Here is a 21,551-nt window from a genome sequence, read left to right on the forward strand (position 1 = left end):
TTATTTGGAAAAAGAGCTGAAATTTCATTGATTAATAAAAATTGTAATGTCTGGGTTTTTTTTCTGAGATGTTGTAAGATGTCTTTAAAACAGTATAGTAATTTGTATGCATTTATGTGGGCTAAAAATATTGATATACATAAAGCTGTGATTTTTAATTAGCTGAGCTAATGTTTTGGTATGGAAGAATAGGTATTCCCAAATCACTCATGTTTAGCTTAGAAATACTCTGTAACTATATGATTATTTTGTAGCAGTTAATCTTCATAATTATATTTAGGTACATGTTCAACTGTCCATAGTGTTGCATTTAAATAGGAAACTTGAAATTATAAGTAGCAGGAAAGTGACTCCTTTCTGTTCAAGGACCTCACCTTTCCTATAATTTCAACCACACCTTCTGGTCCACTGGTTTCTGAAACTCCCAGAAATTGGGCACACCATTCTCCTTTGTCATTCTTTTCCAGCAGGTGGAACTTAATTCCACATAATTTCACAAGGCATACAGAAGCCCTGCACAATCTAATTTATACCTTAAAATTTAATGCTCTTTCATTTCTTAGCAAGAATCCCAAGTTTCCCTCACAGAAAACTGCTGTTTTGGGTACTTAAGAGCCTTCCTTCTTTGGAAATGCTCCAAATATCTCAAATAGCATTACCTAGCTTTATGGCCTACGAAAGTCCCCTTCATTTTTCGAGATCTGGCTCAAATAGAGCCCCCTCTGGGAAGCCCTCAGGATTGGACAGGAAGGCTTTGTAGCACACTCCCCAGCACAGCTTTATAACTTCATGTACTATGCTAATTTTACTTATTTTTGATAGAATGTGAGCTTACTGAAGAAAGATAATATGTCTTATCCATGTGAAAAGTGAGAATAAAAATACCTGCTCAGAAATGAGATTGTCAGAATTCAATATGACAAAGCAATGAGTACATGCAAATAAATCTGGCACTTAGTAAATCTCAGTAAAACTCTCACTCCACTTTACATGTTTTGTTAGTATCTGTACTGAGTAAAACGTCCATCATAATGACTGCTAAATATATATGTGTCAAATAAACAAATCATTGAGGTGTTTAGAATACATTTTCTATTAATCACATTACTCACTGATACAGATAATGAAATATGTAAGGAAATACCTATCACAGTTCAAAAACCATGGGAAAAAAAAGAAAGTTTAAAAAAGTTGCCATTAGGGCTATGATTATGGATCAGTGGTAGAACACTTACCTAGCATATGTGAGCACTGTGTCCAATTCTCAGCACCACATATAAATAAAATAAAGGTCCACTGACAACTAAAAAATATTGTTTAAAAAAGTTGCCATTAAAAAGTTATCTTTCAAGAATACAACAGAAATTATTTCATATTGAATTGAATCAACTGAGTTAATGCTAAGGCATTCAAATTCACAAAACAATTAGTCTGCTCATAAAACAACAACAGAATTCTGGCCAAATGTTTTTCTTTGATGAGCTGATACAAAATTCCAGTAAAAGTATTTTAACCAGGTTTCCCAGGTATTATGTAATGCATACCATGAGCTCAAGTTTTAAAATCAGAATGATAAATATGTTTTAAAATCATCTATAAGTGATACTTGATCCATCTGTAAAGTGTTTTTATTTATATGTATGTATACACACATATCCTTGCTTTTCTTTAGTTTTCATATTTATATAAATTTTTATATGTTTCCAAAATTTTAATGGAACAGATAGGTACTATTTCTGTAGTTTTCAACATAAATATATGATTGTAACCATTTGGAGAGTCTGTTCTGATCTAATGGAGGTAAGGTGGCAAGCTCTCCATACTGAGAATGTTTGTCATCAATCTGTTGACTCAATTGGTTTGCTAATTCGTCCACCACTTTGTACTTATGAGCTTAAGATTACACTTTGAGAAGATCTGATAAGGTTATACATTGATAATGGTGTCAGCCATTATCCATATAAGAAAAAAACTCTGTGTTCTTTCAGAAGGTGATGCCTTACTAAACACTGCCAACACTTGAGAGACCGTGAGAATATACAGATTGTTCAGCACAAATCCATCACTGAAAAGGAAAAGCAACCAAGTACACAGCCTCCCAAGCTTTTGTACAAACAGCAAATTTGGGGAGATTAGAACTGATGAAAGCATAACTTTTTGGAGATTCTTAGACCTGACCATTTGTGTCATTCTATTTATAGCAAAGGTCTGGATTTCATAATCTCTCTCCTGTAAATATCATACCAGGAAATTTAATTTGTGATGAATTCCAAATATGAAAAGATATAAATATGTGTTAGGAGGTATTCAAAATAGTTAATTGATAAATATAAAATGGAATTGAACTTCAATAATAAAACTGGAATTAAGGTCAGATATATCACTTCCTTGTCTGAGGGCATAATTGACCTGACTATTGATATCTAATCAGCTCATCCTTGCAAAAAAACAATGATACAATTAAACCAATGGGCCTCATTGAGCTATTTTTATCTTATATTGTACATTTTTTTTCTTCTTAAACTTTGGAAAATTCAAAAACAAAATCAAAAGGAAAAGATAGAAGAAAGAAAAATTCACTGACGTGAGCATAAAACCTACTGAAAAATTGGGGGGTTTGAGTCTCAGATTCATTCTCTTCAAAATGAGGCAGGAGGAGCATAAGTTCAAGGCAAGTCTTGCAATTAGTAGATCCTGTCTCAAAAAAAAAAAAAAAAAAAAAATGGAGGCTGAGGATCTACCTTAGAAGTGGAGCACCCCTGAGTTCAATTCCCAGTACCAAAACAAAACAAAAGTGAGAGAGAGAGTAACTGAGTTGAAAGAATTCACTGTCTAGAAATCCATCTGAGAATTTACAATTCTCGTTGTTTCATTCAAATCCTAGATAATTATGCCCATAGCAATACTTCTCATAGATAGTGTTACCTACCCCTGAGGATATGAGGGAATTACATAGCAGGCGCTACTTGTATTAACTAGGTAAGGGATGAGTTTACTAAAAGCCTAACATGTTCCATGACTACTTGTTCCCACGTGAATTTTTAAAAATTTGACTAGATAGCTTTCTAGGAATAGGTTTAACTTTAGTTTAGCTATAAACAAAGTTTTTATGCCTGTTTTTACAACTGTATGGAATTATTTCAGGAATACCACATGAATCCAGGGAATACCGTATTATTTCACTTGGAACTTCACCAACATTTTCTCACCACTGAGAAGTTGTGTCACCAACCACTATGAGTTGCCATGACATAGATATATCAGGGGAGAGTTCAGCTGCTGCATACTCTTAGATGTGACATACAGCTGCAAGCGTCTGGTGACGTCTTTACATCTTTTAGTGTCACTGTATCCCCTTATTAATATACATTTTTATGTTACTTTCATCTAATATATTATTTATGTTAATATTTTAAAAAATTGGGGCTGGGATTGTGGCTCACCATAGAGCGCTCGCCTAGCATGCACGGGACCTGGGTTCAATTCTCAGCACCACATAAAAATAAAGGCATTGTGTTGTGTCTGTCTACAAAAAAGATTCTCTTTCTCTCTCTAAAAAAAAAAAAGAAGAAAGAAAATTTAAAAAATTATATTTTCATGTGAGCATACATAACTTATATTAAATATAAATTGCACTTCAGTTTTAAATGTGGACTTTTCAAAGTGATTATTATTAAAGGGATTCTACTGGGGATAAGAATGGAGAAAACTTTGTTATATGCATTTATGAGAATTAACCCTACTATTATGTATAACTACAATGCACTATAAATACAAACAAAAGAGAAATGTTTTTTGATAAGAGTTACAAAATGCTCTTAAAGGTAAGAGTCCTAGAAGTTAAACCAAGCTGTAATAAGAATATATCGCTAAAATCCTTGTTTTATAGAGAAAGGGTAGAGAGTGAGTGCATGGACTTTTAGACTTAGAAATCTTGCTGTTCTTTGACCCTGTAATTCCACTTTCTCAAAGCTTATTTTAAAAATGATAGACAGGGTATCCTTTCACATGCAAAGTATGATAAAAAGCAGAATTTGCACTTATAATTTACAAAAAAGGTAGAATATTTAGAGTTTTATAAAAATATTTATAAAATTCCTGTTGATAGAGTAATTACTCATAAATTAAGTGAAATGGAAGGATACAATATAATATTAATTTGCTTTTTTAAAAAGAAAGATTTTTTTATCCCCCAAAATATTAGAAGAAATTCTGCCATAAAACCAGGTGGTAGAATGACCAGTAAGATTTTTGTTTTGTTTTGTTTTAATATGCTATTTATTATTCAAATTAACAAAACTAATCTTATATGATTAAAAAGATACTTAAAATGTAAAAGTAAGTAGGATTTTAAAAAGCAAGAGGACTGGGTCAAAGTGGAGCTCCATCCTGAGTGACCCCTGTACCCTTGGAAGATTTATTTAAATGTTCTACATTTCCAAACTTCTATAAAAATCATAGCAATTATATCTTTAAAAGCCTTGTAAAATGTCTCATATGATCTTACATCCATAAATGTTTCTGATGGTAGTATTATTAATATTCTTATCAATGAAAGCATCGATGTATTAAGGGTAACTAACATGCTATCCCTTTTACCCTTTGAATGAGAGGGCTAGTGAAGCATATCCTATCCTGTACAGTTTAAAATGATACAGATTACACAGGAAATAGGATCCATTTCAAGAATTACCCTCAAAAGTGCTTGATTTTTCTTTTCTGGTATATTTTGTCCTGTGAATGAAAGAGGCATGTTGGAAAATGTTGAAAGGCTCAAAAGATATAGATTTTTCTCCAAAATATTTTGTACATAAGAAAGGAAAATTCTAGAAGTAGAATAAAAAACTGAGAATGACCAAGAAGAGGAAATAAGAACAATAAAATCAAGAAAGGGGATTAGCGTGAGGGAGGAGGGAAGGGAATGGGGTGGTGCTGGGGAATGAAATTGACCACTTCATGTTAAATATCACAACGAATGCCACTATTATGCATAATTACAACGCACCAGTAAAAACTAAAAAAATAAAAGAATAGGTAGGCAGAGAGACGTGGGCTGACAGGCCATAGAAAATAGGTTTCAAATCATAGCTCGGGTGCTATTCTAATGCTTATATTTAAGAATAAGATCCTATGGAAAAATTTTACTTTTGGTGGGGTATTTGTTAAAGTTTATAAATGTCACCAGAAGGACACACAACTACAGTAATGTGAAAGAAAAGTTGCCTTACTCAAAAAGTCTGTGTTGAACTCAGTGTTTTATATAGTTTCCAAATTTATCCATGACAAAATAAAAAGTCTATCAAAACTGTTACCATGTTCATGTGGCTACCTTTTCAACTGTTGTAACCACAATTACTTTCTTTTAGTAATATGCCCATTTATTATTGCCCTAGCATAACAAAGGAAAAATCATGAAGAGGTCCATATTGCTGTGAATTTATCACTATTGAAGAAAAAAATAGCAGGGAACCATGGGCTTACTAAATATTTTAAATCCTAGTCCAATAGGTTCATGCAGATTTTCCAGTGGCTCCTTCTTCCCTCCCTCCCTCCCTCCCTCCCTCCCTTCCTTCCTTCCTTCAACTCAAGGATGCATCAGTTTTGAGTATTTTATTTTTCTACTTCCTCATCTTTTATTGTATCACAGGTAACCGACATGTGACTTCCCCTTTCCCCCACTGTGATCTTTTCAATAGTCAAAGATGTCACATCATAGTCAACCATTGATTTCCCATCTGTCCTAGTCATTGCAAAAACTGTCACCAAGCACAAACTGCTTTGTTCTTCAAGGGCAGTGTCTGCCGGGCTGCTGCTGGGGAAGCCCTTGACCCTTAGTTTACTCGATCTCTCATGTAGAACGGCAAACTAATTTAACTGAAAGAACAGGTGACGGAAGCCAAGGAAGCCCTGTGTTCTTCAGCAACTTTCTATCTTAATCAGTCATCCACCTTATAAATGAAATGTGTCACCCTCAAAAACAGCAAAAATTATACATACAGGCCATAAACTGTCATCAAGTATCTGGTTCTAATCTCTCTTATGTTCTGCCTCTGCTTCTCCACATGAATTAAAACCAAGAACAATGAGACATCTTTGTTTTTAAAGATACAAGAAAAAAGAAATAATGTCTAAATAATAAACTTACAGAGAAGGGATCCCTGTCCCCAAATTGGAGAAAAGTCATAGAAAGTGAAGTCTGGCTTTGAATTGTCAAAGGAAGGAAGAATTTTTTAGATGATACAAAAATTCCAGATTTTCATGTTAAAAGAAATGCAGAATATATTCTAGAATGCATGAGGGAGTGACCTCAGTTCTGTGAAATCTGACTTCTGATGAAGCAGTCGACTCTTGTCCTTGCCACTGGCTTGCTTCGGGGCTGGGGCTGCATAATAAAAGCTTCCTCTGGATTTTAGTGCAAAATGGACATTAGAAATAAAGTATTTAACACATCCATAACACCTTTCATGTTCATAGCTCAAAGAGCTTTATAAAATCCAATTAATTCATCAAGCTTCATAAAATCTGAAGGACTTACATAATTATAGCTCTCCATGTGGCTAACCACTGGCAGTAAGGGGTCAGATGTGTGACTTAACAAAGAACAAATCTTAACCGTCCAGTTTTTGAACTTTTATGCACTATAGAAAGTCAGAGTTCAATGAAGAATATCTGGATCACTGGAAAATGCTAAGAATTCTGAGTTGAGCTAAGAGTGCATACAGAAAGCATGAGCTCATTGTTCATTACTGTGTTGACAAAGGTTTGGATTCAAGCTCAAGAGGGCTCCTACCAACTCCATGCTCTAGTGGGAGGCAGAATCACATGGTAGAAGGCTCTGGATGGTATCCCAAAGGAAATCTACAGAACTGGTAGTAAGAATAAATACTATATATATATATATATTTTTTTTTTTAATTTTTTATTGTGGGTTGTTCAAAACATTACAAATTTCTTGACATATCATATTCCACACTTTGATTCAAGTGGGTTATGAACTCCCACCTTCACCCCATACACAGATTGCAGAATCACATCAGTTACACATCCATTGATTTACATATTGCCATACTAGTGTCTGTTGTGCTCCCCTGCCTTTCCCATCCTCCCCCCTCCCCCCTCCCCACCTCTCCCCTCCCCTCCCCTCCTCTCTCTCTACCCCCTCCACTGTATAACCCTGAGGGTCTCCTTCCATTACCATGCAATTTCCCTTCTCTCTCCCTTTCCCTCCCACCTCTCATCCCTGTTAAATGTTAATCTTCTCCTGCTCTTCGTCCCTACTCTGATCTTAGTTACTCTCCTTATATCAAAGAAGACATTTGGAATTTGTTTTTTAGGGATTGGCTAGCTTCACTTAGCATAATCTGCTCTAATGCCATCCATTTCCCTGTGAATTCTATGATTTTGTCATTTTTTAATGCAGAGTAATACTCCATTGTGTATAAATGCCACATTTTTTTTATCCATTCGTCTATTGAAGGGCATCTAGGTTGGTTCCACAGTCTTGCTATTGTGAACTGTGCTGCTATGAACATCGATGTAGCAGTGTCCCTGTAGCATGCTCTTTTTAGGTCTTTAGGGAATAGACCAAGAAGGGGAATAGCTGGGTCAAATGGTGGCTCCATTCCCAGCTTTCCAAGAAATCTCCATACTGCTTTCCAAATTGGCTGCACCAATCTGCAGTCCCACCAGCAATGTACAAGTGTACCCTTTTCCCCACATCCTCGCCAGCACTTGTTGTTGTTTGACTTCCTAATGGCTGCCAATCTTACTGGAGTGAGATGGTATCTTAGGGTGGTTTTGATTTGCATTTCTCTGACAGCTAGAGATGTTGAGCATTTTTTCATGTACTTGTTGATTGACTGTATGTCCTCCTCTGAGAAGTGTCTGTTCAGGTCCTTGGCCCATTTGGACCGGATGGGTATACAGCAGAATTTTACAAAACCTTTAAAGAAGAACTAATACCAATACTTTTCAAGCTACTTCAGGAAATAGAAAAGGAGGGAGAACTTCCAAATTCATTCTACGAGGCCAACATCACCCTGATACCTAAACCAGACAAAGACACTTCAAAGAAAGAAAACTTCAGACCAATATCTCTAATGAACCTAGATGCAAAAATCCTCAATAAAATTCTGGCGAATCGGATACAAAAACATATCAAAAAAATTGTACACCATGATCAAGTAGGATTCATCCCTGGGATGCAAGGCTGGTTCAATATACGGAAATCAATAAATGTTATTCACCACATCAATAGACTTAAAAATAAGAACCATATGATCATCTCGATAGATGCGGAAAAAGCATTCGACAAAGTACAGCATCCCTTTATGTTCAAAACTCTAGAAAAACTAGGGATAACAGGAACATACCTCAATATTGTAAAAGCAATCTATGCTAGGCCTCAGGCTAGCATCATTCTGAATGGAGAAAAACTGAAGGCATTCCCTCTAAAATCTGGAACAAGACAGGGATGCCCTCTCTCTCCACTTCTCTTCAACATAGTTCTCGAAACACTGGCCAGAGCAATTAGACAGACGAAAGAAATTAAAGGCATCAAAATAGGAAAAGAAGAACTTAAATTATCACTATTTGCAGATGATATGATTCTATACCTAGCAGACCCAAAAGGCTCTACAAAGAAACTATTAGAGCTAATAAATGAATTCAGCAAAGTGGCAGGATATAAAATCAACACGCATAAATCAAAGGCATTCCTGTATATCAGCGACAAATCCTCTGAAATGGAAATGAGGACAACCACTCCATTCACAATATCTTCAAAAAACAATAAAATACTTGGGAATCAACCTAACAAAAGAGGTGAAAGACTTATACAATGAAAACTACAGAACCCTAAAGAGAGAAATAGAAGAAGATCTTAGAAGATGACCCTGTTCATGGATAGGCAGAACTAACATCATCAAAATGGCGATATTACCAAAAGTTCTCTATAGGTTTAATGCAATGCCAATCAAAATCCCAATGGCATTTCTTGTAGAAATAGAGAAAGCAATCATGAAATTCATATGGAAAAATAAACGACCTAGAATAGCAAAAACAATGCTAAGCAGGAAGTGTGAATCAGGCGGTATAGCGATACCAGACTTCAAACTATACTACAGAGCAATAGTAACAAAAACAGCATGGTACTGGTACCAAAACAGGCGTGTGGACCAATGGTACAGAATAGAGGACACAGAAACCAATCCACAAAACTACAACTATCTTATATTTGATAAAGGGGCTAAAAGCATGCAATGGAGGAAGGATAGCATCTTCAACAAATGGTGCTGGGAAAACTGGAAATCCATATGCAACAAAATGAAACTGAATCCCTTTCTCTCGCCATGCACAAAAGTGAATTCAAAATGGATCAAGGAGCTTGATATCAAATCAGAGACGCGCAGTCTGATAGAAGAAAAAGTTGGCTACGATCTACATTCGGTGGGGTCGGGCTCCAAATTCCTCAATAGGACACCCATAGCACAAAAGTTAATAACTAGAATCAACAAATGGGACTTACTCAAAGTAAAAAGTTTTTTCTCATCAAAAGAAACAATAAGAGAGGTAAATAGGGAGCCTACACCCTGGGAATAAATCCTTACTCCTCACACTTCAGATAGAGCCCTAATATTCAGAGTATACAAAGAACTCAAAAAATTAGACAATAAGAGAACAAACAACTCAATCATATATTTTTTTGAAAAACTAATTATAAGCACTAAACCAGTGTTCACAGTGCATAATCCATTCTCCAGATGAAGTGAAGCAATCTGGTAAGTTTGTAACCTTTTAAAATCTGTCATCCAGGCAAAACTTGTTTTGCTAGTTATAGTTCAGTGTTAAGTGTTTACTACTTCAGGTACTCAAGCAAATAGCAAATAGATCTTTAACAATATGTAAATGTATTAAATATGCTATTCTTTCACATGCATTGAAACTTACCAAATATTCACAATAACTTCATAAATCAGGTATTTGTCTTGCCTATTTTACAGATTAGGGCTATAGTAGTTAATTGATGGGCCAAATATTAGTATTCACTAATATTTGGATAACCAGCTTTGGGGGATCTTGTTCAGTGATGCTCTAGATAATATGTAACACGGATCTATCACTTACCTCTCAGTGCAGTTCTATACATGATTGATATTAATCAAGGATATTCTAGAGTGTAAACCAGATGGAATATTGTCTAGATGATAATCAGGAGGGCCCTTTCAATTCCAGAATTCCATTTCAATTTCTAGAACTAAGATGTTTTCTCAAATGGACTTAAGTCTGACTTCAAAACTCGTCTATCAGAGATAGCACCATTAATGCGTCTTTCTAGTTTTATTGATACTAACACAGTGACAAAGCAGCTAGACATTATAGTATTCTAAGCTTAGTTTCTTGATGCTTACTGTGTGCCAGGCACAATGTCAAGTACATAACATGAGTCTGTCATTTATGGTTCTCATCACAACTCCGAGATCAGTATAGTTACCATAGATTTCTTTTATACGAAGAAACCAAAGAACACAGAACTAGCATATATTGCTGAAGTCCACACAATTAGTAATGGTAGACATGAAGATAAAAATGGGGGGCATTTAGCCTAGATTGTGGAATCTTTTTCCCCCCATATTTTTTATTTGTTCTTTATAGTTGTACAGAATGGTGGGATTTGTTGTTAAATATTCATATATGCACACATTATAGCAATATAATTTGACCAATATAATTCCCCATGATTTCCCCTTATGCTCCCATCTCCCCTGATCCTGGTCCCTTCCCTCTACTCTACTGTTCTCCTTGATTTTCATGAGACACCACCCCCTACTTTTCTTTCCTTTTTTTCCTCTCCAGCTTCCACATGTGAGAGAAAAACATTTAACCCTTGACTTCTGAGTTTGGTTTATTTTGCTAAACATAATAAAACATGCAATCTTAAATCACTATGTTAATGGTATTGTGTATATTTTGGAAACTCAGTTTAAGATAAATTTTATAGATATTATAACGATAAACTTCTCAACTGAGGATATGTACCTGTGAATAAATACTGGTGGCATGATTAATAAATTCAATATTGGCATTCTTACATTTTAGGCAAGGCTCATTTTGTATTTTTAATTCAACAAAGGCTTCATCTTTTGCAGTATTCAGAGTGAGCATATGATATTTTAATAATAATAAACGCATCAAATATGATGCCATCCTGAAATATTTTAAAATATTCTAAGCTTGGAATGGAAAAACTTCCCTTTTGATTTGAAACCCACAGGTTTATAGGAAAAAATGAAACTGAACTAACTTAATTTAGTCTCTATTCATCTTAACGTCCATCAGAAATATGAAGCACCCTAGTTCATTTGTTGTAAAAATAATCAGAAACCAGAATACAGCAAACTTTGATCATAGCATTTAATATATTAAATTTAGTTCTCTATATGGATAGATAAGAAAGGCAGCTAGAACAAGAAAAGCATTACAGAGACAAAAAATTTAGACAGACACACACAAACTAAAGGGACAATTGAGTATTCACCAAAAAATCCACCAAAAATATAAACATCCACACTTCATAAACTATATACCCTTGGAAAAGAGGCAGAGAGGATATGTAAGGGTATATAATAAATGATTAATTAGCGAGAGACTAAGCCCAAGACATGGATTTCCATTACATTACATTCCCATTTGATGGCTTTCCAGTCTATCAATATTATTTTGCATATTTACCACCCTCAGCATAATATATTGGCATTTGGCAGAAGACCAGAGGAAATTAAAGGCTCATTTTCTTTCAAAATTAAGGATAAATGATGAGGTAAAAAGAAATCCTATAAATGATCAGAGTCTCTTACCAAGCAATTGGCCTTCAAACTGAATAGTAAACAGAATTCTAACTCAGTTTCACCGTTGTCTTTTTTTTCATTCAGAAAATAAGTTTAGTTGGTCACCACCGATCCCATGAGCTTGGCATTTTTCAAGTTCAGATTCACAATGACATAAAACTGCTAACTCTGTGCACATCAGACCTATTCAGGAGTGTCTGCACTTCTACATAAATGAATAGCATTTGCCATGGAGCTGGTGCACACCGGACACCCCAGACTCCGCAGTACCTGTTGTTTATCCAGACGCATCCTCTTAGCAGCATTTCTACTCTCACTCTCACAGGCTGAAGCCAAGATACTCTCTGCAACTGCTGAAGTAAGGTGGGAAGGAATAGGTCGAGACTAAAAAAAAGAGAGAAAAAAGAAATACGAAAAAATTATTAACAGTATCATGAAAACGGAACAATGCTATCTTCAGAAGAGAACCATCAACATGTGCCGGAGTATCCATTCATTTCAACTGACTTTATTTGAATAGAGAGAGGAAATGGGAATTGTAAAGATGATAAATGAAAGCTAGTTAGAGGTTAAAGCTAGAGTTACTACACAGATCCATCATTCATTCCTGTGGCTCCATTGACACACGTATTCAGTCAGGGCCATTAAGCTGGAGTTTGAACAGACAGTGGCAAAATGGCCCACTGGATTTTGCAAATAAAACAAGTCCTATAATTCTTTCATAACATATGACAATGCACAGCAAAATAAGCAAAACAAAAACAAATGACAGGGCTGAAACACAGTTGAAAAAGCTAACAGAAACTCACACCATGTCACATAATTTCCATGTGAAGATTGTGAATATTTACAGTTTAAGCTGTGACACAATTGATGTGATTAAAATACTTTAAAAATAATCTTGTTTAAATACAAACTAAAAAGCCAGTCCTAGAGCAATTTCCCTGTGCCAAAAGTTTGATGTTTATTTAGATGCGAGATTATTTGCCAGTGCGTGTAAAAGCATGTTTTATTTTATATATAAAATATGAGTTTATATTAATAATTTAATCGTATATGTTGGAAACCCATCTTCTACACAGACCAACAGAGAAATTTAATTAATCCCCCAACTAAGCTCCTAATTAACTATAAATTGTTTGCGACTCTCCATATCATTTGTGATAATCACAGAAAAATTTTCATTCTTTTTCCCCATAATTACATGCAAAATCATCTAACTGAAAGATGAAGTAGTTAATGATATAGAACATTTTTAATTAAGATAAGCAAATGATTGATAAAAAATGACATGAAAATTAAATGACATGAGAGAGTAAAATAATTTAAAATTACAAAATAAAAGTATCTTTGAGGAATCTAGCATGGACAGTGGCATGCGATCATAGGGTTTTCAAAGCATTGGTCCAAAATATGTAGGGATACCATTCATTAGAAGTCTCTGAACTAATTAAGACTCTTTAAATTAGTTTTTTTTTTTTGGGGGGGGGGGGAAGGAACACATATGTCTCTTTCTTGCACATGTTTTATTTTACTAACTCTGGCATTTAAAACATGTTTTAGCTGATTTAACCATGCATCTTAGGTCTCAAATAATATTCTAGAACAGCTACATTCAGACAGTGTTTCTGCAAAACCCTGTAGCCTGTGCAGGTAAAGGCCAAGAAAGGTGCAGGATCCTCGGTCTGCTAACCTTGTGAGATATCCAAAAGGAAGGCTGGGCCACTGTGACAATAGAGCAATAGGTTGGTCTAAAGGCATTTTTTGCCAAATGGAGAGAGAAGCCCCTGAAATGGCAGAAAGCATGCAGCAGAAGCAGTTTCAGAAGGAAATCAAAAGGCCAGGACTGTATCTTGGGAACAGTTAAGAAGTTCAAATTAAATAAAACTAAAAATATTGTCACATGGGCTGGGGTTGTAGCTCAGTAGTCGAGCACTTGCCTTCCATGTGTGAGGCACTGGGTTCAATCCTCAGCACCACATAAAAATAATGAATAAAGATATTGTGTCTCTCTATATATGTATATATGTATGTATATATGTATGTGTGTATGTATGTGTATATATATATAGAGAGAGACAAATAATGATAGAAGTATAATTTAAAAACATACATTGCTTCTTCATTTCCTTCTGTACTTTATTAATATAAAGTAGTCTAGTCCAGGATTATGTAAACATTAAGCTAAACAATATTAAATATATAGTTATTAAGCTAAAAATTAGTGTCTCAAGAAAAGATGACCACTGCTGGGTTCAACATTGTAACCTAAACCTAAGCCACATGTTCTTCTTGATGGAACCATTTTTTGAGAAAAAACTGTTACAGGAAAAGTGGGAATAAAAACATTACATTATTAAAAAATGAAAAAAAATTGATTGTAGTTAGTATTATTCACAGAGGAGAATTCAGACTTTTATAAGCTACATTATTAGATCCTTCATCTGGTCCTAGGGATATAATTAATATCTAAATAAAATATCAGCAATCTCCCTTTTTGTATTCCAGTTATTGATAGCCATATAGCACTCATAAATATATACTTCTGTTCCTTATTATCTCCATTTCTCTCTATTTATTAGGTGTCTCTCTTCCAAATTAGGAATATATAAAGCTAAGGAATGTTTTTAACATACCTGTGGAAATACCTGGATTCATATATAAGTCTGATGGTAAGTTGGAACTAATAGTCCATATTAAGGAATTGTTCTCATTTTACAACTAAGGCCTCCCTGAAGCTCAGTGAGCTTACTACACATTCCTAAAGAGGATTCCTTTCCAACTAACTCCATTTTGCATTTAAACAAAGAATACATTAGAATCTCCCTAGCACTCTTTAGGTGCTTAATCCCACTGTTCTATGTTCATATTAATTCTTTAAAACTTTTCATTTATAACAAAAATTAAAGTGTAACTTTCTAAGTTATGCTACAAATTCTAAATGCTGCAATAAAAATTCTCAAGATTGTATGTTGGAACAGCCAAAAGTAGCAAGAAAATTTCTGGTTATGAAGTAAAATGAAGCTTAGTTTCATGTCCAAAATGGGTGGGATAATCATACTAAAAATCTCTTTTCTTCTAATTGATGAGTTGATAATAAATGTCAGTGGTCCCCAGTATACAGGAAGCTCAATGACATTGTACCTAATCAAAAGATACTCAAGATGAAAGGGATTGACTTATGTTTCATCCATATTTGGCTTTTATTCATTACCTAAATTGAAAATGCTCATATCAAGAAAGTGAAAAGGAAATTATCACTTTTGCTCTTCATAAACCATTTTTTTTAATCATAGAGAAGTTTGAAATTTTTATTTAGTATGGGGTCTGAGAACCATCATCATCTAGATTCTTTCTGTCACCACATTTAATAGTTTCTAATTCTACTATCACTACTTCAGGGCCTTCCTGGCACAAAATCATGTGCTAAGGGCTATGACCAGATTCCACCAGAGACAAGGGCTAAAGATTCCCTTTTATGTCACAAAGAGTGGCTATAAAACAAAAGCATCAATGTAATAACTGGAGATGAGAACATTTGACAGAAATCTCAAATGCAAAAAAATCCAACAGATAGTTTATGGAAAACAATACTTCCTCTGGTGGAAGATATCAGGGTAAAGAAAATATTTGATATATTTAATATATATCATAAAAGAGGATTTAAAATAATAATTAAAATGTACATAATTATAAACTTTTCATGATCTAGACCCAGATTAAGGTTTGTTACCTATTTCTTTCCCTGGATATAAGATTCTGCCCTCACTAATTATCTCTTCATAATTAACAGTCATTCTCCACTGGGATCTGAGTTGAACTTTCCAAAGCACAGTTCTTATCATAATAATTATCTAGGCTCAAATCAGTGATGGTTGTCTCATCCAACAGATGGCTAAACTGTCACATGCAGCTTCTGGAGTTTAAAAAGTCGTATTTTAATTGGAACTTAGGATGTGATTGCTGTTGGCACAATATAAATGTGTCTTTCTTTACAGATGCAGTGAAACTTGTCACCACACCAACATGCTATTCGGTTTTTTTTGTTTGTTTGTTTGTTTGTTTGGTCTGAAAACTATAAATTAAATGAATTTAGGGTTCTCTGAACTTGGTCTATACAAAGATGCTGCAGGATTTTTACAAGTATAAAAAAGTTTTAAAAGAAAGAAAGGGATGGAAAAATGCCCCCTGCATTCAGTACCCCTTTTCATAAAAAAAAGAAAAAAAAAGAGATTATTCCTTACTCTTTTTACTTTATAAAATACATAACTAAGAATTTTGCAATGAATGATAGGCATACACCATCTCCCCCCAAATGATGTACCTATGCCTAAAGACATAATTACACAGGCTGTGTGGAAAGTTTTAGCTTGTAAAGGATCCCTTTTATTAACCAGGTAGCTTCATTCATAGACAGTAGTAGAATAGACAGGTTAGTAAAGAAGCGAGAGGAACCTGGATATTACTCTATAATCAGCCTTTTACCACGTATGTGACAGTGTTTGTGATTTAATCTCCCTGAGCCCAAGTCATTCAGCAAGGTATCATTACTTTTACTTATATAAATGACAAAACTTGGGTTGAGTGAGCAATAATGAATAGGAAAAATAATGTTACATCATAGAGGATTCCAGGAAGCAATATACACAAAGTCACTACCTCCTTCATTTATTTATTCAACAAATATATTTGGTAAGCACTATCCATGTGTCAGGAATTGTGCCAAGTATAGGGAGATAAATAGCAACAGTCTCTACCAACAGAGCTGTCTTTACAAGTGAGTGCAATGCCCAGCACAGAGGGTTTAATACCCTTGCAATAAGGAATATTAATTATTGATTTACAACTTTTTATAAGCAATGCTGAATCCTAATATATAAACTCAAGTAATTTTCAAAAACTGGGAGTTAACTCAGTTGGCAAAAATATGCCAAATACTTAGTCTTTTTCCTAATTTATATAAATATTTACATAGTTACTGCAGAAATGCTAAGGTAATTTGTATATGAGATGTTTTCCCAGACCCCATTCTGAGTGAAATAAACAGAATATGTACTCTATTATGTCCTAAAATCTGAAAATTTCTGAGTTCTGAACCACAGATAATCCAAAATTTTAAATAAGGGTTGTGGAGGTGTCTAAAAGAATGAAGCATCCTTAATCTATCCTGAATGGTTTTGACAGAAATGATAAGCAGTGCACCTCACTGTCCTGACTTGGCCTCCTAAGCAATTAAGGGAACTCACCTCTTTGTTCCCAGAGACTGACCCAAGAGGTCAACACTTGATCTAAATAGGACCATTCAATGTCCTTTCACCAGAGCTGAGACAAGGAGTAGGAGGATTGTTCTTAGATTGTGAGCTTTAAAACAGAGGCTAAGAATTGCTGATGGCAACACTTCCCACAGGTCAGAAGGACCTCAGAGAGGTAAATCAATACATGATACAAACAGTAAAGAAATGAGAAAGCAGAAAAACCCTGACCTTTATGCCTATGGAGAGAGCTATGGGTGAATCCTTGGACTTCCAGTTTCTAGAGAAAATTCCCTTGACTAATTTAAAAGGAGTTTGAAAGTGTGTTTTTAACAAAAGTGGAATATAAGCTAATTAATCTTCATCCAGGCTTTGATTATAAGTACTTCACTTATGAATTAGTGGTCTATGCCTTGTCATTATTTTTTAATATTATTGTCCACGAATAATGATCTTTTACAAAACCTGAGAAATCAATAACTCTTATGGTTGATTGACACTTAGAAGCACAGTTTGGCTAATATCATATAACAATACCTCTGATCAAGGTATGAAACAACTCTATGAAAAAAATCAAATGATTTCATTTTTACTTATTACTTATTTATTTATTGTGCTGGGAATGAGACCCAGGACCTTGCATACGCTGAGTGATCTACTCCTGAGCTATATCGGTAGCTCCTTCATCCTTTCTTTTATTTATTTATTTTTGTTGTTGTTCTTTTTAGATGTACATGAGAATAGAGTATATTTTAACATATTTATACAAACATGGATTACATCTTATTCTAATTAGGATCCCAGTCTTGTGGTTGTACATGATGTGGGGATTCACTGTGGTGTATTTATATACATAACTCAGGAAAGTTATGTCAGAATCATTCCACTGTCTTTCCTATTTTCTGTCCCCCTTCTCTTCCTTTCAGGCTTTCATTTTTAACAAAGTCATCTGTAATTAGAATATCCACTAGGAAATATCACCCAATTCCAAAAAACATGTGATTAATCATATTATCATATGATTAATGGTAGAACATGGTATTTGTTACCTTAATAGTTTATTTGTGAAACTAAGACTATTCTATCCTCAACTACATCTATTCCAATTCTATACATGAAATTACAATCATTACTCATACACTAATCACCAAAAATTTAAAAATATTTAAAATCCAGTGCTTTGAGAGTTAAAAGGAAAGCTATAATCAAAAGTTATATAACCGTCTTCTTTTGGGAGAAAATCCTCTCTCAAGTTTTAAAATGTTACGTTAGATTTTAAGTTAGCAGTAACTTTTAAAACTGAAATACCAATTGCAAGGTACTGTAAAACATATAATGCACAATAAAACATAGCTTATCTTCCAACCAATTTTCATCCCAAAGTAGAACATTAGTAAATATCTATCCATGCACTCAGTCTTTCATTCAACAATTTTAATTCAGTTGTATTGAACATGAATTGAGCAGCTTTCATGAGCAATCATTTGCATTGTGTAAGACATTGTGGGTGATACAGAGACAAACAAGTTAAAAAGCATAGTACTCAGGGAACGTAACTTAGGTAGCTAAGGCTTGTATAGAGATAACAGGAATATAAGACAGGATAAATAAAACTACAAATGTAGCACAAAGTACAGTTTGCACACAGAAAAAAGAGAGATTTAAGGTAGCTTTTAACTGGAAGTGCAGTATAAATAGATAAAGACATATTTGATTCCATTTGACAGATTGAGATAGCCAGAATTTCCCAATAAAGGGAAATATGGAATTCCATGTCCTATTAGATTCTATTTTATCATATTCTTCATATACACAAGGTAAGAAATTTTACATTTGCTATTTCAAGTGCTGTTGGTTTTCATCTTCAAGGGTGATTGTCTCCACCCTTCTCCACAAGGACATTGAAGATCAGGAATACCAGTTGACAATTTGATAAAGCACAGATAAACACTGAGATAGGCTAACTAAAAAATCAGGGTGTTTTTCTTCCATTTGCTCAACAAGATTGCTAATTTCTGTTGTTTCCTTCTGGGTTCAATTTCCTTCTTCTTAGAGTATATTTTCATTTGTCCAGCTTCAGACTGTGAGTGGAACATTTGTCTCCTCCTTGCTCGGAACATACAGTTTAGCTCAGCATTCTAACTTGAAAGTGGATTTCCTAAAGATTTAAAGACTTTCTTCTTCAAGAAGGTATTCTGACATCTATTATGAGGACAGGAAATTGTTTAGTTTCACAGTTTTTCTGTTTCAGGTAACCTGATGTTTCTTCCTGGTATATTTAAGAATTCCTCTGCTCTGCTGAAATTTTACAAAGACATTTCTTGGCATGGATTTGTCTTACTCATGGTGTTGAATCCTGGTCTTTTTCTCTGTCCTTAGGATTCATGGTCCAATCAATTCTGAAAATTCTTCATCATCGTCTTTTCCAATGTTACCTTCTTCTTGTTCTCATTCCTCCTCTGGAATGCCTATTAGATCTCTTTATCTTTATATTATTCTCCATCTTAAATTCTTTTATCCTTCTCTTTTACCTTCCTGTGAGTAATTTCCATACTTCTGTGTTCCAGTTTATTGTCTCTTTGCTGAATCTTCCATTGTATTTAGCCCATCTAGTAAGGTTTTAGTTTCAGTGCTTATAACACTTGCCAGTCTGACTTTTAGAAGATGGAGTTGGAGGTTTCTCAACTCTCCTTTAATGGAGGAGCAGCCTTTCCAGGGTCTCAGCTTTATATAAAGTTCTCAGTTTATGCTCTTCGCTAGTCACAAGCTAAAATCCCTGTATTCTGAAATTAGGTAGCCATTCAGCCCATATTTCTATTTGTAGACACAAACAGAATTTACCTTTTCTATCTTTCATGTTTGCTACTCAATTCCAACTAAGGATTTAAAAACTCTGGTTATAAGTTACCAGGAGATTCTTTTGCTTTCTTTCAAGCTTAGTTAGGTATTTTTAAAAAATTGTATATTTTAGGGCTAGGGATGTTGCTCAGTGATAGAGCACTGGCCTAGCATGCATGAGGCTCTGGGTCCAATCCTAGTACTGCAAAAATAAAAACAAAAACAAAACAAAGAAAGAAAAAGAAAATTGTTATATTTTTACTCAGGAATTGTTTGTGTGCATAGTGGGAAGCTAGATGGGGTATGTGCATGTGGGATGGGGGAAGATATTCCATGAGGTTCAGGCGAATATCTTACTAAAATTGAAAGACTCCATGATGAGTAACTCTGACAATTATATTGGCTATATTCTTTACAATTTAGTTGTTCTTTAGTTTCATACAGTTAGTAAATAATGACTAAAGGGTACTAAGAGAAAATCTGTGGACCAAAAGAAAACATACTAAGAGAAGGAACACAAATACTTTGTAATAAACTAAGATACAAATAAAGTAATTTACATATTAGAAAAAAGGTGACAGATTTTATGTTAAATATTTTATACACATCATTAAACATAATAACCCAATAGCCCTTTCCTTTAGAAAAATCGAGACTCAGAAACATTCCATAACTTGTACAGCAACTGAACTAAGCCAGGAATTGAACTTAAGTCTCCCAGTTTCAAAAGGTCATAATGTAAAATATTACAAAGGAAGAATCTGTTTTTGCAATGAGAATTTCCACACTACTGAAGCCAGAACAGAGGGCAATTACTCCAGGAGCAAAGCCAGGTTTATCCTAAAGACAATGATATTGAGGCATCAGGGTCCCTCAATTAGATGGGTCTCCTGAGTGCTGGAGTTCCTGGAGGCTGTCAGCATTCTAGGGAAGAAGGAGAAGTTCATATAAACTGAGGGAGCCCACCTATGTGTATCTGAGATTGTCTAAAAAATGTCCAAAGAAAAGGATTTGAATCTTCAACACTTCCGTGATTATAGAATATCTTTGTGTGGTATGTTTCCTAACTTTGAATACTCATCCATTTTTTTTCTAGCTATTTTTTGGCTTGTAATTTTGTATTTTCTGTTTTAAGAAGGCCCCAAGTTGTACAATCCTCAGGATTCACAAATTCTAGTTAGACTCTGCTTAGGTGTATATGGAGGGAGAGTAAGATGGAGGTAGACAGTTGAGTTCAAAAGATTATATAAGAACACGAGGGACAAAGGGTTAAAACTAAAAAGACAGCTGATAAAATTGGGAGTTATAGGATTTATTTGGAAAATTAAGTGAAGAAAGAATAAGTAAAATTCAGTGAGTGGTAGGATCTCGTTCTCAGTTTATAACCAGTGGCAACAGTGGTGCTATTAACAGGAATAAGCAAGTCAGAGCGGTGTGCTGGTAGTTTAGTAGATGAAGAGGAACCTCAGTGGAGAGAACAGAGTAATAGAGAACAGTCTGTGCTGGTTTAGCACCTGGCTGGCATTTGGAATGAAATACCACAGCTCTGTAGCTAGATATCTGGTGTTCTAAGGTAAGCACAGGGCACTGTGCATAGTCAGTAGACGTTTGCAAC

At 34.6% G+C, this 21,551-nt stretch overlaps 1 protein-coding gene across 8 annotated transcripts in view; it reads right to left on the reverse strand.

Moving 5' to 3' along the window:
- Nucleotides 1-21,551, reverse strand: part of Nol4 (nucleolar protein 4) — a 323,877-nt gene that overhangs the window by 58,706 nt on the left and 243,620 nt on the right. For all 8 annotated transcript variants that reach the window (XM_058573931.1, XM_058573933.1, XM_058573932.1 and 5 more), the window contains one exon: nucleotides 12,117-12,230. In XM_058573931.1, coding sequence (XP_058429914.1) covers nucleotides 12,117-12,230 — 114 coding nt within the window. The remainder of the gene's footprint in view (nucleotides 1-12,116; nucleotides 12,231-21,551) is intronic.

The sequence above is a fragment of the Marmota monax genome, unplaced genomic scaffold (assembly GCF_021218885.2).
Source record: "Marmota monax isolate L192 unplaced genomic scaffold, Marmota_monax_Labrador192_F-V1.1 WCK01_AAM20220418_F8-fsc00031, whole genome shotgun sequence".
NCBI lineage: Eukaryota > Metazoa > Chordata > Mammalia > Rodentia > Sciuridae > Marmota > Marmota monax.